This window comes from Loxodonta africana, chromosome 19, assembly GCF_030014295.1.
Source record: "Loxodonta africana isolate mLoxAfr1 chromosome 19, mLoxAfr1.hap2, whole genome shotgun sequence".
Lineage (NCBI taxonomy): Eukaryota > Metazoa > Chordata > Mammalia > Proboscidea > Elephantidae > Loxodonta > Loxodonta africana.
The window spans coordinates 3,214,491-3,228,548 of NC_087360.1; the positions used below are offsets into that span (position 1 = coordinate 3,214,491).

At 45.4% G+C, this 14,058-nt stretch overlaps 2 protein-coding genes across 2 annotated transcripts in view; both read right to left on the bottom strand.

Moving 5' to 3' along the window:
* Positions 1-14,058, bottom strand: part of TMEM132C (transmembrane protein 132C) — a gene marked incomplete at its 5' end in the record, with an annotated part of 216,742 nt that overhangs the window by 23,770 nt on the left and 178,914 nt on the right. The window contains one exon of the mRNA XM_064272046.1: positions 3,009-3,152. Coding sequence (XP_064128116.1) covers positions 3,009-3,152 — 144 coding nt within the window. The remainder of the gene's footprint in view (positions 1-3,008; positions 3,153-14,058) is intronic.
* On the bottom strand, positions 8,314-10,063 carry LOC104847048 (vasculin-like protein 1). The gene is given in 2 exon segments (XM_064271948.1): positions 8,314-9,898; positions 9,901-10,063. Coding segments are annotated over 2 exon segments (1,419 nt in total). The 3' UTR covers positions 8,314-8,642.

Below are 14,058 nucleotides of genomic sequence, written 5' to 3' on the forward strand. Positions count from 1 at the left end.
ATACACACACGTGTGTGTGCAGATAGATTTGCGGGAAAAAAGAGTCATGGTAAAAAAAAAAAAAAAAAGGCATGTGTAATACGACCCCAATCTTATAAAATCACATCTCTATGTATGGGTATATGTGGTTCAAAAAAGAGGTGTAAGAAGTGGTCCCCAAAATGCTCATGATGTTTTTCTAAGGGTGGTGGGTGCACAGGTAAATCTTTCTTAAGAGTTTTCTGGGCCACTTGCCTTGATTTTTTTTTTTTTAAACTAATAGTATACATTATTCATATAATCAGGAAAAAAATCCCCCACAATTATTGCAGTGTTTAAAAGCACACAAAAACAGATGGAACAAAATACGCAGACAGCTCATTGTTTATGGAGTCCTTCTGGGAATGGTAATCCGGCTCTAACTAGGAGGAAGCCTTAGAAAAACCCCAAATGAGGAACATTCTATTAAAAATGAAAAAAAAAAAGCCTGCACTCTTCAAAAATGTTCAGTGTCTTAATAGACTAGGAAAAGCTGAGGAGTGCCCCAGATTAAAGGAGCAGAGGACATGACAATTAAACGCACTACGTGATTGTCGACTGGAGCCTGTATTGTAGGACAAAATGTACCACATGCTGTTGGGTCACCTGGCGAAACTGGGAACCAGAAAGTGGATTAGACATCAAAGCTAAATGTATGTGATTATGTAAAAGAATGTCCTTATTCTTGGGAAATGCACACTGCAGTATTAGAGAGAGATTCTTGAAGATACTCTTCCCTGTCTTTGTTTTTATCTTTTCAAGGGTGTTTTATATGATGAACATCCCTGAGAGAGACAGTGTGTCTCCTTCTGGAGCAAAGGGCAGGTATGCTTACAGTCCAGTACAATAAAGGTGTTGTTTCTCTCTAGGGAGAAGATTCAGCAGGCTTACTGCCTTTTATAAAAGAGTTGTGTTCCCTAACCTCAGGGTTCTCTGTGGTGACGAAGCCCACCGCGTGTGCAGGTGTTCGGTGGTTCCCTTTGGGAAATGCAGCAAGGTAATGCTGATACTTGTCGTTTGTCTCTGACCCAGGAGTCTCATGTCGTCTTCTAGCATCAGGGAAACTGTGATGGGCTAATTTGTTACACTGCTCAAGGGGGAAATCTCAGACCCTGCAGAGTTCCTGGCAGAGCTCAGATCTGTCTAAATTCAAATCTTCATGGGCTTACTGCAGAGCAAAAAACAAGTTGCCATTAACTTGGCTCTGACTCATAGATATGAGTCAGAGTGTGTCAGAGTAGAAGTTCGATCTGTAGGGTTTTCAATGGCTGATACTTTGGAAGTAGACTGCCAGGTGCATACGGATGGACTCCAACTTCCAACCTTTCAATTAGCAGTTGAGCATGTTAAGTGTTTATGCCACCCAGGGACACAGTAGGCACTTCTTAATGCCGCTCCCTTCCAGTTCCTTCTCTCCATGGCATGCCGAGCTGTACCAACAAGCTCTGGCGGCATCACTGACCCCACTGACCCCAAGTCAGAGGCTGAGTCTGGCTGGTCGGGACTGAGCCCACGGAGCCCTCCTGCCGGGATACCGTTCCCTGCGCCTGCCAACCTGGGACTTCACGCTGCTTTGTCAAGGGCCAGGGCATCAGCGCGGGTTCATTTCAGGAGGCAACTTCAGTTTGGATTTGCTCGTTTCCCTAAAGACACGGATTATATTCCTGGAGCTACTGGTAACAGCCTCCATGTCAAAGTCATTCAGGAGCAGCTGAGGGAAGCTGCGTATAAAACTGTGAGGAATTCTGCTTCTGGGTTTCGTTTCCCTTGGTCTTTGCAGGCTAAAGGATGGACTCCCTGCCCACCTAGGGAAATAGTCAGTGCTGGAGGTGTCCTTTCAAAGGGTCACGTTTATCAAGGGTCCTGGCTTTCAGGGAAATTACAAATCAGTGGTAAAGGCCAATGATCACAAGGACCCGGTGTGTGGCAGCGAGGGTGAGGGCCGGCCCTGGACCCAAACCATGTGCCTCTCCCTCCTGGCCAAAGTTACTTTCCAGCCACCAGAAGGCGGGGTGTTCATCTAACCAGAATCGGAGCAGGGCTCTGTTAGAGCAGGGCTCTCAACTGGGGGTGATTTTCCCCCCAGGGAACATCTGACAATCTCTGGAGACATTTTTGGCGTCACAGCTCGGGGGGCACTACCAGTATCTGGTTGGTAGAAACCAAGGATGCTGCGAAACATCCTACAACGCTCAGAACGGCCCCCACAACACCTAGCCCAAACTGTCAACGGTGCCGAGCGTGAGAAGCCGTGCCTTAGACTTCAGATCTGTGCAAGCAGCCGCCACTCATGGCCGCCGAGCACCTGACGTGGGGGTAGTCCAAACTGACATGTGCCGTCAGTGACAAATACACCCCAGATTTCAAAGGCTTACTGTGAAAAAAATGTAAAAGACCTTTAATAACTTCTATACTGATTACATGTTGAAATGTGATCAATATTGTTGGCATTTTGATATGTTGATATTTTGGCTTAGAAATAAAATAACATTAAAATGAATTATACATGTTTATTTTTGCTGTTTGGAATGTGGCTACAAGAAAATTTGGAAGCACCTATACAGGGTTGCTATGAGCCGGAATCGACTCGAGGGCACTGGGTTTGGTTTGGTTTTGATGTGGCAGGAGATTATATTCCTGTTGGGCGGTGTGATTGAGAACGGCATCCCCGACCTCCTTCCTACAGAGCACTCGGGGTCTGCCCCATGTGAGCGGCAGTTGTGGTTCGGTGGTAGAACTCTCTGCTTCCATGTCACCCGTTTATACCACCTGCCTCACTGCCTTAGGCATTTGGGGTCTGACTCCGGTCAATGTATAATTGACTAAAGCTTGGCTGGCATGGAACCAAAAAACAAAAAAGAAATGGAAACAGAAGAGTTTAGTGAATCAACCAGAAGCAGGGCATACGTAAAAAACGGTCAGATATCTTATCTCTGCGGGCTGAGCAATCCTGCTGGCTGGGTAACCCTGCTGGCTGAGGAGTCACCTACCTTGACGGTGTCCTCATCAGTGGACGTGCACTCCACCGACTCCGAGATGTCCGTCACGGCGCTATTCTCCTCCACGGAGACCACCTTGATGGGCATGGCCACTGTCCTTCCCGTGAGGATGGCTGTGTTCAGGATTTCAGTGTCCTGCCGAGAGAACCAGACACACCTGTGCTGAGGAAGCGATTCCACTCTGTTGGAAACAAGACGATTTTGGAGGAGCCTTTTCTCAAGTTGGATGCCAGGGTGTCCTCTTGTTTGAACTTAGCACTTAACCTTACGAACTTGGGTGAAAGGGGCAATTTCCCAAGAATGTTTAACGATTTAGTTTCAGTTTAGGGTCAACAATCAAAAATAGCATTTTTCTCTATTGCAGAGACCAAGTAGATGTTACACGTCAGTTAGGTAGGTTTTGGCTGTAAGCAACAGAACGTAACTCTGGCTAGTTTGAGCAAAAAGGTCCACGGGAGGCTGAATGGTTCCCCTCGCCCCCAAAGATGTCCTTGTGCAAATCCTTGGAATCTAAGAATATGTTATCTTACGTGGTAAAAGGGGCTTTGCAGACGTGATTAAGGATCAGAGGGAGAGCCACAAGGGTCAGAGGGAGAGGAGGTGTGAGGATGGAAGCAAAGGCTGGACTGATGTGGCCACGAGCCAAGAGATAAGGCAGCCTCTAGAAGCTGGAAAAGGCAAGGAACTGAAAGACCCTGGAGCCTTTGGAAAGAACCAGCCCTGCCAACACGTTGATTGTGGCCCTGTAAGACACATTTCAGATTTCTGACCTCCAGAATGGTAAGAAAATTAATTTGTGGTAGTTTTTTTTTTTTTTGCAGCAGCAGCCATAGAAAATCGATACAGTTACTTTTGAGACAGAACTTGGGTCACTCACAGAATCAAAGGAGAAGTTGAACAAGACCTTGGAAAGAGGACCAGACAACCTTCCAAGATGTTGAAAGCAGGTAATAATGGCAGCCTTTCCAGAGTGAGATGGGATGGAAGATTCCAGCGTTTCTGTCCCTGAGTCACTCTGCTAAGGCTTTACATTTTCTGGAGGGAGATCTGACTGGTCTAGCTTGGGTCAAGGAGGGACAATTTGGCTGACAGTCATATCAAGACTCATTCCAATGAGGGAAAGACAGTTTAAAAAATCAGAACCATGTTATCAGAAGAATATAGAATGGATGGAGCCTGCCAGGCAACAACAGAACTTCACTACGAGACCAATGAGTCACGCAATTTTTATCCCCGACACCCACCATCACTGCATTTTAGCAATGGACACTCGGCCACTGGGGCTTCATTATGCAGACTCTTAACAAAATCAGACTGTCATCCTATGTCGCCCCATGGGAGCCATTCCACTGCAGTTTTAGGGGACTTTGTCTTATCCTGTCCATACTGATTTCATGCAAAATTATCAGCATCTCACTTCCCATACTTGTTGTGATTTGCAAAATGATGATGCAAAGGGTGTTTACCTTCTCTTTTGAGTGTGTGGAATACTGCTGCTTGCCCTTTTGCAGTCCTTCTCTTTATGGTCAAATGAAGATGAAAAAGGCCACGTGTCTTTGGAACCTCTTGACACCTTTTACCTTTGGGCTAATTGCTCCCTAGATCTCTCTCCAGAAACACTGCTCCAGTGTGAAGCAGGAAATGTAAGGAAAGAGATTTTCTGCGTTCTTTGTCCAGGGAAGCAATTGGCACAAATATGACCTCTTCTGGAAGAGCCATCAGTCATACGGAGAGCCCCAGCCTCCTCCCTGGTGCCTGTGCCCACCAGCCCCAGTGAACTGTCTGCCGGGCCTGGGTCCCCAGGATTCCTGAAGCAGGGCTGCCATCTCAGCGGCTCACACAACGGCTGTTACAGATGCTAAGAATACAACAGACATTCCCCAAGTCCATTTCCAGGTTCATTACAGGTAATGGGTTCAGAATTGAGTCTTTATATTTCCGTCTCAGGATAGCCCTTGGCTACTGGCTTCATTAAAGCAGCAAACACCCTCATGGACTAATTACGGTTAGTTTTTTAATGGGTGATGCGGTTTCACTCACCCTCCCTCCACGAAGACACACACACACACACACACACACACTCTCCTCTGCCTCCACTCCCCATCCCTAAACTACATTCCAGCAAGACTAAGGCTGGCTGGCTATTAGATTTTTTTTCATTGCTATTGTTGGGTGCTATCACGTTGGTTCCGACTCTTAATGACTCTGTGTACTACAGAATGAAACACTGTGCCATCCTCACAATCGTTGTTATGCTTGATGCCATTGCTGCAGCCACTGTGTCAAACCATCTCGTTCAGGGTCTTCCTCTTTTTCACTGACCCTGTTACTTCACCAAGCATAATGTCCTTCTCCAGGGACTGGTCCCTCCTGATAAGATTTTTTTTATTGGCCAATATCAATTTCAGGAGCACAGAATAAACAGCCATAAAAACACCCAATGGTTGAAGGGAACATTGGCCTCCAAGACAAACTGGCTAAGATACATAGGAGAATATCTCTTTATTTAAAAGCTTCTTTCCCAACCGACAATTTTGGTGAGTGTTAATTGCTTGTTGGGTATAGGAATTCTGCAGTCCTGGATTCTAGTCTGTGCTTTGCCATGGACTTACTGTATAACCTTGATCATATAGCTTACTTTCTCGGAGTCTCAAGTTCCTCCTTTTAAAAATTAGGATCCTTGAGGCCGTCAAATCTGAGACATCCATGAAGACTCAACAGTCCTTTTGCAAATCCTATTGTGCACCTAGCACATTCTTGTCATGGGATTGTAGTTAAGGCCAATTCCCAGGGACATGTTTTTTAAGCTGGGTTCTCTAGAGGAGCAAAGCCAGTGAAACGTGGAGAAAGAGAGAGAGAGATTTAGTTCAAAGAAGTGGCTCACAAAGTTGTGGAGGCTGTCAAATTCCCAAATCTGTGAGTCAGGCGTCAGGCTGGGGGTTCTGCTGACTCATGCGGTTGCAGGGGCTGACAAACCCAAAATCAGCAGGTGGGGTAGCAGGCTACTGGTTCACATCCGAAGAACCGGAGGTCAGATGGATGCAGGATCCGGAGCAAGCAAACAAGCAAGCCAGTGAGCCAGTGAGAGACGGCCTTACCGAAATGTGCATTTATACATTGGAAGCAGGCCACACTCCCAAGGAAACTCCTTTTCAGCTGACTGGCGGCTCATAGCAGATCTCATCATGGAGGAGATCAGATTATATCAGGTCTGATCATGGAGGTGACCATAATATATTAGATCTCATTGTGGAGGTGACTGAATTTTGGAAGAACAATCAGTCCAGTGTCTGCCAAACCACGGAGAAACATAGCCTAGCCAAGCTGCCATATAACATTGGCCACCACAGATGCCTAGCACAGTATTTGAGCGCATAACCCAATGCTGTTTTCTGAAATGGACCCAAACCCAGCTGGGCAGGAGATCCCTATTGTGTGGGGGCTAGCCCGGAGCAGATGCTGTCAGCTAGGCCCTGTCACTTGGTGCTGCTCTGGAGGAGGTCCAGGCTGCAGGCTGTCTTCACTCGGACAACCTCTGAGCATCTCAGAAGGCAGTCTCCTTCTGAAAGCTCAAGGTGTGTGCTTCTGTCGCTCCAAAAGATTTTAAAAAACGCTTCTCAGTGCTGTTCTGGAGCCTCGTGGAACACCACTAAGGCACGGCTACTACCTGGGAGCTTTTTGCATTGTTAAAATTGCTCTCCTCTCCTTCTACTCTTTCTTCTGTCCCTCCACCCCCTTTTCCATCATAAATCAGAGACCTGTTCTGATTAATTGAAAAGAGTCAATAAAATAAAGTACTTTAAATCGCTGTCATTTCAAATTTGAAAAAAGCCCAAGGTTCCTGTGAAAACAAGCCTTTTTGTTTGATTTGCCCTCATAAATGTAAATGTAAAACCACACAGTAAACTACACAGTGGTTTAAAACCAGGAAAGGTGTGCATCATCCTTTCACCATACTTATTCAATCTGTACGCTGAGCAAATACCCTGAGAAGCTGGACTACATGAAGGCGAATGCGGCATCAGGATTGAATGAAGGCTCATTAACAACCTGCGTGATGCAGATGACACAACTTTGCTTGCTCAAAGTGAAGAGGACTTGAAGCACTAACTAATGAAGGTCAAAGACCACAGCCTTCAGTATGGATTGCACCTGAACACAAAGAAAACAAAAATCCTCACAACTGGACCAATGAGCAACATCATGATAAACAGAGAAAAGACCGAAATTGTCAAGGACTTCATTTTACTTGGATCCACAATCAACACTCATGGAAGCAACTGTCAAGAAACCAAAAGACTCCTTGCACTGGGCAAATCTGCTGGAAAACACCTCTTTAAAGAGTTAAAAAGCAAAGATGTCACTTTAAGGATTAAGGTGCCCCTAACGTAACCCATGGCGTTTTCAGTCACCTCATAGGCATGCGAAAGCTGGACAATGAATAAAGAAGACTGAAGAAGAATTGATGCCTTTGAACTGTGGTGTTGGTGAAGAAGATTAAATATCCCATGGACTGCCAACAAAACTAACAAATCTGTCTTGGAGGAAGTACCATCAGAATGCTCTTTAGAAGCAAGGGTGGCGAGATTACATCTCACATACTTTGGGCATGTTACCAGGAGTGACCAGTCCCTGGAGAAGAACATCATGCTAGGTAAAGTAGATGGTCAGTGAAAAAGAAGAAGACCCTCAACGAGATGGACTGACAGTGTCTGCAGCAATGGGCTCAAGGACAGCAATGATTGTGAGGATGGTGCAGGACCAGGCAGTGTTTCGTTCTGTTCTACATAGGTCACTATGAGCGGGAACTGACTCAATGACACCTAACAACAACATAAATGTAAATCATTTTGGTCATTTTCGAGGTAAAGTGTATTTTTAACTCTTTTTTTTGTTGTTAATGGAAAATATTTATTCCAAGTTAGTTATTTTATGTGGTAGTTGTTCTCTTCATAACAGGCTTGCAATAGCCACATATATTAAATCTATAAATAATATTATCAAAATAATCTTAAATTTTTGAAATCTCACAGACATTTTTATTTTGCAATCTACCCTAAATATCAAGGCTGCAAAAATAACACATTTCCTATATCCGAATATTTTATAGTTGTATCCAAAACCAGGCTGGAGGGTGGCAGGAAATGAAAGGAAACCATATTTGTTCGGATAAGGACTCAAGTTACGGAGCCACCAAAAACAAAACAATATCCTAATTATTAGCATTAATTTACTACAACTCCCAAAGTCACTTTGCCACTGACAATGACTGTCCGAGCACAGGGTGAGTGCCCCACGGTCCGGAAGTAGAAGCTGCTGCGCAGACACGTCCATGTCCCCTCTGCACTACCGGGCTTCCCTGTGTGCGTCGCCCCGTGGGTACTGCCTGTGTACGTATATTTTAAAGCCTTCCCCACCACCCAAACTTCTATTAAACAAAAAATGGGGAAGAACAACAACAAAGCCTAAACAAGCCCATCACCCTGTCTCTGGGATGATTATTTCCCATGTGCACAAAGAATTCCACAATAACGTAAGAAAAGGAAAAGACGGATTTATACTGCACACTCCCTAAACACAGGAGCCGAGTTCCGGGATCCCATTTAACGGAGGGCGTTGAGAGTCCTAGTCCCAGGCCTCGTCATCTGATGTGTCACTGCCGCTGGCATCTGCCTCTGTGTCCTCCAGCTCGGCTGCACGCACGCTCCTCCAAGGCGAGAAGGGGCTGGAGCTGCGGCCCTGGGAGAAGCCCTTCTTCCCAAAGCCATTTCTTCTTAGCTGCTCCGTCTTCCTGTGGAACTCCTGGAGCTCATCCTCTGTGAGGGGGAGGCAGTCCTCCTCACTTTTGGGACATTCCTGCCATCCCATCGCTTTCAGTAACCTGTGCTCAGCTTCCAGAGAGTGCAAGGGGACCTTCCCTTCCTGCACCACGGGGAGAGCAAGGCCCTTCTGCAGACAGCTGTCCTCTGCCTTCTCCCTGGGTTCAGGTGTATGGTTGTTCTCCAAGTCCTGCAGCTTGTCTCTGCCCCTGTTTCTTGAGAAGTCTCTGTTCTGGTTATACTTCCGGATCCTCAGGGACGCACTCCTCATGTCAGTTTTTCTGCGGGTCACCTTGGTCAGACGTGAGGCGCTGGTCCCCGCTGGTGGGGTGGTGCCTTTGGGTGAGCTGGGAACTGTGCCACCAGCCAGTGCCACTGCTTTGGAAACAGAGATAGGGCTGGTCACAGCTGACTTTGGTCCAGGGTCTACGTTCTGGTTATACTTCAGGATCCTCAGGGACACGCTCCTCCTGTCGGTACTTCGGCGGGTCACCTTGGTCAGACGTAAGGCGCTGGGCTTGGAAGGAGATGGTACCGGCTTGAGAACCTGGCTCCTACAGACCCTTGGGAGCGCGGTGGATGATTTGTTCCTGTTCACGAGGTGAGATCCTGGAGAAGTGAAGGCAGCAGAGAAGGCAGCAGCAGGACCGTCTCCGGAAACTTTTTTGATGACCGGCATCTTGGAGGGTTGCTTGATACTAGGTGGGTTCTTCCACACTCCAGAAGGGGTCCCAGTAGGTCTGCATGGCTGATGCTGTTGGCCAGCTTGTGGATTCAAAGGAGGAAAGTCTTTCTGTCCGAGCTGCAGCTTTTCCACCTTGTCTTCTTTTTCTTTCCTCATCACTGTAGGTGGCTTCTCTTGAGCAGCAGAGGCTTTCCAGGTGTGGAGGCTGCTGTCCCAGTGGCTATGGTTCCCTGCAGCACCGCCGCTACGCTGGCTCGTACCATCATGACCCCAGGAAGAGCCATGCCAAGCAGATGGGCTCTCTGTGATTTCAGCGTCTGGTCCTCCCTTAGCGAGGCCAGAGCCCACGGAACAGTAAGATGGGTCAGCTGGTTCGAGGAACTTCCGCTGTCAGAGCAGTTATGTTGAGGACTGCCGGCTCCAGATCTACCTTCCCCTCCGGGTAGGTGCTGTCCGTGTTTTTCAAAGGCAGTTGTAGGTGACTTAGCTGACAGTGGTGTGGAGATGTTTAGCCAACGAGGAACAAAGCCACACTGTGCCATTATGTCCAGGGTCTCTTCTTCGCAGGGGAGTGTCTTCTGCGGAGTTCTCTAGAGAAGCAGAATCAGTGAAGCTCTTTATAAATTTATCTCAAGGGAGTGGCTCACAATGCTGTGGAGGCTGGCAAGTCCCAAAATACCTGGGTCAGATGTCAGGTGGTTGCAGAGGCTCACTCCAAAATTCGTAGGTCAAATGGCAGGCTGCTGGCTCAGGTTCCAAGAACCGAAGGTAGACGGTGACGAGTTGAGAGCAGGATCCAGAGCGAGCAAGCAATGGAGAGAAAGAGCATGAGCCTCCCTGGGACGTTCACTTATATCCTGGAGGCAGGTCACACCCCCAAGGAAACATCCTTTTCAACTGATTGGCTGCTCATAACAGATCTTATCATGGAGATGATTGTATTATATCAGCTTTCATCATGGAGATGATCGCATCATATCAGATCTCATCATGGAGATGATTGCATCATATCAGATCTCATCATGGAGATGATCACATCATATCAGATCTCATCATGGAGATGATCACATCATATCAGATCTCATCATGGAGATGATCACATCATATCAGATCTCATCACGGAGATGATCACATCATATCAGATTTCATCATGGAGATGATCATATTATATCAGCTTTCATCACGGAGATGGTTGCATCATATCAGATCTCATCATGGAGATTATCACATCATATCAGATCTCATCATGGAGATCATATGATGGAAGAACAATAACTCCAATGACTGCCGAGCCACTGAGACTCAAAGCCTATCCAAGTTGACGTGTAACGTTAGCTATCACACATGTGTAGCGCACTATTTGAATGCATAACCAGGTGCTGTTTTCTGAAATGGACCCAAACCCAGCTGGGTGGGAGAACCCCATTGTGTGGTGGCTGGCTGGGAGTGGATGCCATCAGCATGGCCCTGTCACCTGGTGCTGCTCTGAGAAGGTTCAAGCTGTAGGCCGTCTTCCCTCAGGCCCCGTGTGAACATCTCAGAAGGCAGCCTCCTTCTGAAAGCTCAAGGTGTGCACTTCTGTTCCTCCAGAAGATTTTAAAAAATGCTTCTCAATGCCGTTCCAGAGCCTCATGGAACACCACTAAGGCGCAGCTACTATGTGGGAGCTTTTTGCATTATTAAAATGGCTCTCCTCTCCTTCTACTCTGTCTTCTGTTCCTCCGCCCCCTTTTCCATCATAAATCACAGACATGTTCTGATTAAAAGAAAAGAATCAATAAAATAAGGTTTTGTTGTTCTGTGGCCTTCAGTTGGTTCCAACACATAGCTACCTCATGAACAATAGAATGAAACACTGCCCAGTCCTGCACAATCCTCACAATTGTTGCTGTGTTAGAGCCCTTTGTTGCCTCACTGAGGGTCTTCCACTTTTTCACTGACCCTCTATGTTATCGAGCATGATGTCCTTCTTCAGCCACTGGTCCCTCCTGATAATTTTTGCCAAGTACATGAGACGAAGTCTCGCCATCCTAGCTTCTAAGGAGCATTCTGGTTCTACTTCTTCCAAGACAGGCTCCTTCGTTCTTCTGGAAGTCCATGATATATTTAATATTCTTCCCAACACCATAATTCAAAGGTGTCAATTCTTCTTAGTCTTCTTTATTCGTAGTTCATCTTTCACATGAATATGAGGCGATTGAAAACACCATGGTTTGGGTCAGGTGCACCGTAATCCTCAGAGGGACATCTCTGCTTTTTAACGCTTCAAAGGATTCCTTTGCAGCAGATTTGCCCTATACAATATGTCGTTTGATTTCTTGACTGCTGCTTCCATGGCTGTTGATTGTGAACCCAAGTAAAATGAAGTCCTTGACAACTTCAATCTTTTCTCCATTTAACATGATGTTGCTCATTGGTCCAGTTGTGAGGATTTTTGTTTTCTTTATGCTGAGGTGCAATCCATACTGAAGGCTGTGGTCTTTGATCTTCATCAGTAAATGCTCCAAGTCCTCTTCACTTTGAGCAAGCAAGGTTGTGTCATCTGCATAATGCAGGCTGTTAATGAGTTTTCCTTCAATCCTGATGCCCCGTTCTTATTCATATAGTCCAGATTCTCAGATTATTTGCTCAGCATACAGATTGAATAGGTATGGTGACAGGATACAACCACGACATACCCTTTTCCTGATTTTAAGCCACACAGAATCCCCTTGTTCTGTTTGAATGACTATTTCTTGGTCTATGTTCAGGTTCTGCAGGAGCACAATTAAGCGTTCTGGAATTCCCATTCTTCATTCAGTGTTATCCATAATTTGTTATGATCCACACAGTTGGGTGCCTTTGCATAGTTAATAAAGCGTAAGTAAACATCTTTCTGATATTTTCTGCTTTCAGCTAAGATCCATCTGACATCAACAATGACGCCTCTAGTTCCACGACCTCTTCAGAATCCAGCTTGAATTTCTGGATGTTCCCTATCTATGTACTGGTGCAACCATTTTTTAATTATATTTAGCAAAATTTTGCTTGCATGTGATATTAATGATACAGTTTGGTAATTTCTGCATCACCTTTCTTTCGAATGGGTACAGATATGGATTATTTCCAGTCGGTTGGCCAACTAGCTGTCTTCCAAATTTCTTGGCATAGACAAGTGAGCACTTCCAGCATTGCATCTGTTTGCTGAATCATGTCAATTGGTATTCCTTCAATTCCTGGAGCCTTTTTTTTTTTTTTTTACCAATGCCTTCAGTGCAGCTTAGATTTCTTCCTTCAATACCATCAGTCCCTGATCATATGCTATCTCCTGAAATGTTTGAACGTCGACCAATTTTTTTTTTTTTTTTGGTTCAGTGACTCTCTGTATTCCTTCCATCTTCTTCTGATGGTTCCTGCGTCGTTCAGTATTTTCCCCATCCCATTGCCATCAAGTGGATTCTGACTCAAAGTGACCTTATAGGACAGAGTAGAACTGCCCCATAGGGTTTCTTTATGGAAGCAGACTCCCACACCTTTCTCCCGTGGAGTGGCTGGTGGGTTCAAACTGTCAGCCTCTGTATTAGCATCTGAGCGTATTAACCACAGTGCCACCAGGGTTCCCTCAGCCATTCTTCATCTTCTCTATATTTGCTTTATCTGAGGCTTGAGAAATGCCGGGCATGTTCTTCCCTTTCAGCTTTCCAACTCCAGGTCTTTGCATATTTCATTATAATACCTTAGTCTGTCTTCTCGAGCCGCCCTTTGAAATTTTCTGTTCAGCTCATTTACTTCATCATTTCTTCTGTTTGTTTTACTCGACATTGGAGAGCAAATTTGAGAGTCTCTTCTCACATTCATTTTCGTCTTTTCTTTCTTTTCTGTCTTTTTAATGACTTTTGCTTCCTCCATGTATGATGTCCTTGATGTCATTCTACAACTTGTCTGGTCTTCGATCATGAGTGTTCAATGTGTCAAATCTATTCTTGAGATGGTCTCCAAATGCAGGTGGCATATACTCAAGGTCATATTTTGGCTCTTGTGGACTTGTTTTAATTTTCTTCAGCTGTGCAGTTAGGTATTTATATTTCTCTTACTCTTAAAAATCAAAAGGTATAAGAATTCTTGTTAAAAGAAAAAAAAAAAATCAGACAGGAACTTGATATACTTTTCCCTGCAGGGAATAGCAGCTTCCAAGGCAAACTCCTTGGTAAAAGCTCCCAAATACATCTTCTATTTTTTTGGTCTTCACTATTTATAAATTCAGAGCAAATTAGAACAAGTGGAAAGACAGGAGTGAGGGGTAGTCAAAGAGGAAGACAGTTCCAAAGTGAGGTTTTCTTCTTTTCTGTTGTATGAAAATTCCAAAATTGAGGTGAGCCCTGAGTCCATCTTAACTTTTACTTTTTTCCCATGTAACCGTCAAACCCTTAGATGGACTTCAGTATTTAAAGGATTTCCCTTGTGACCATCTAACAAAAGAAACTAAAGATACAGGGAAAGGATGTTCCTAAGGGGAGGGGTCTTGAAGCAAGACCCTTATCGGGAATTCCTTCAGCAG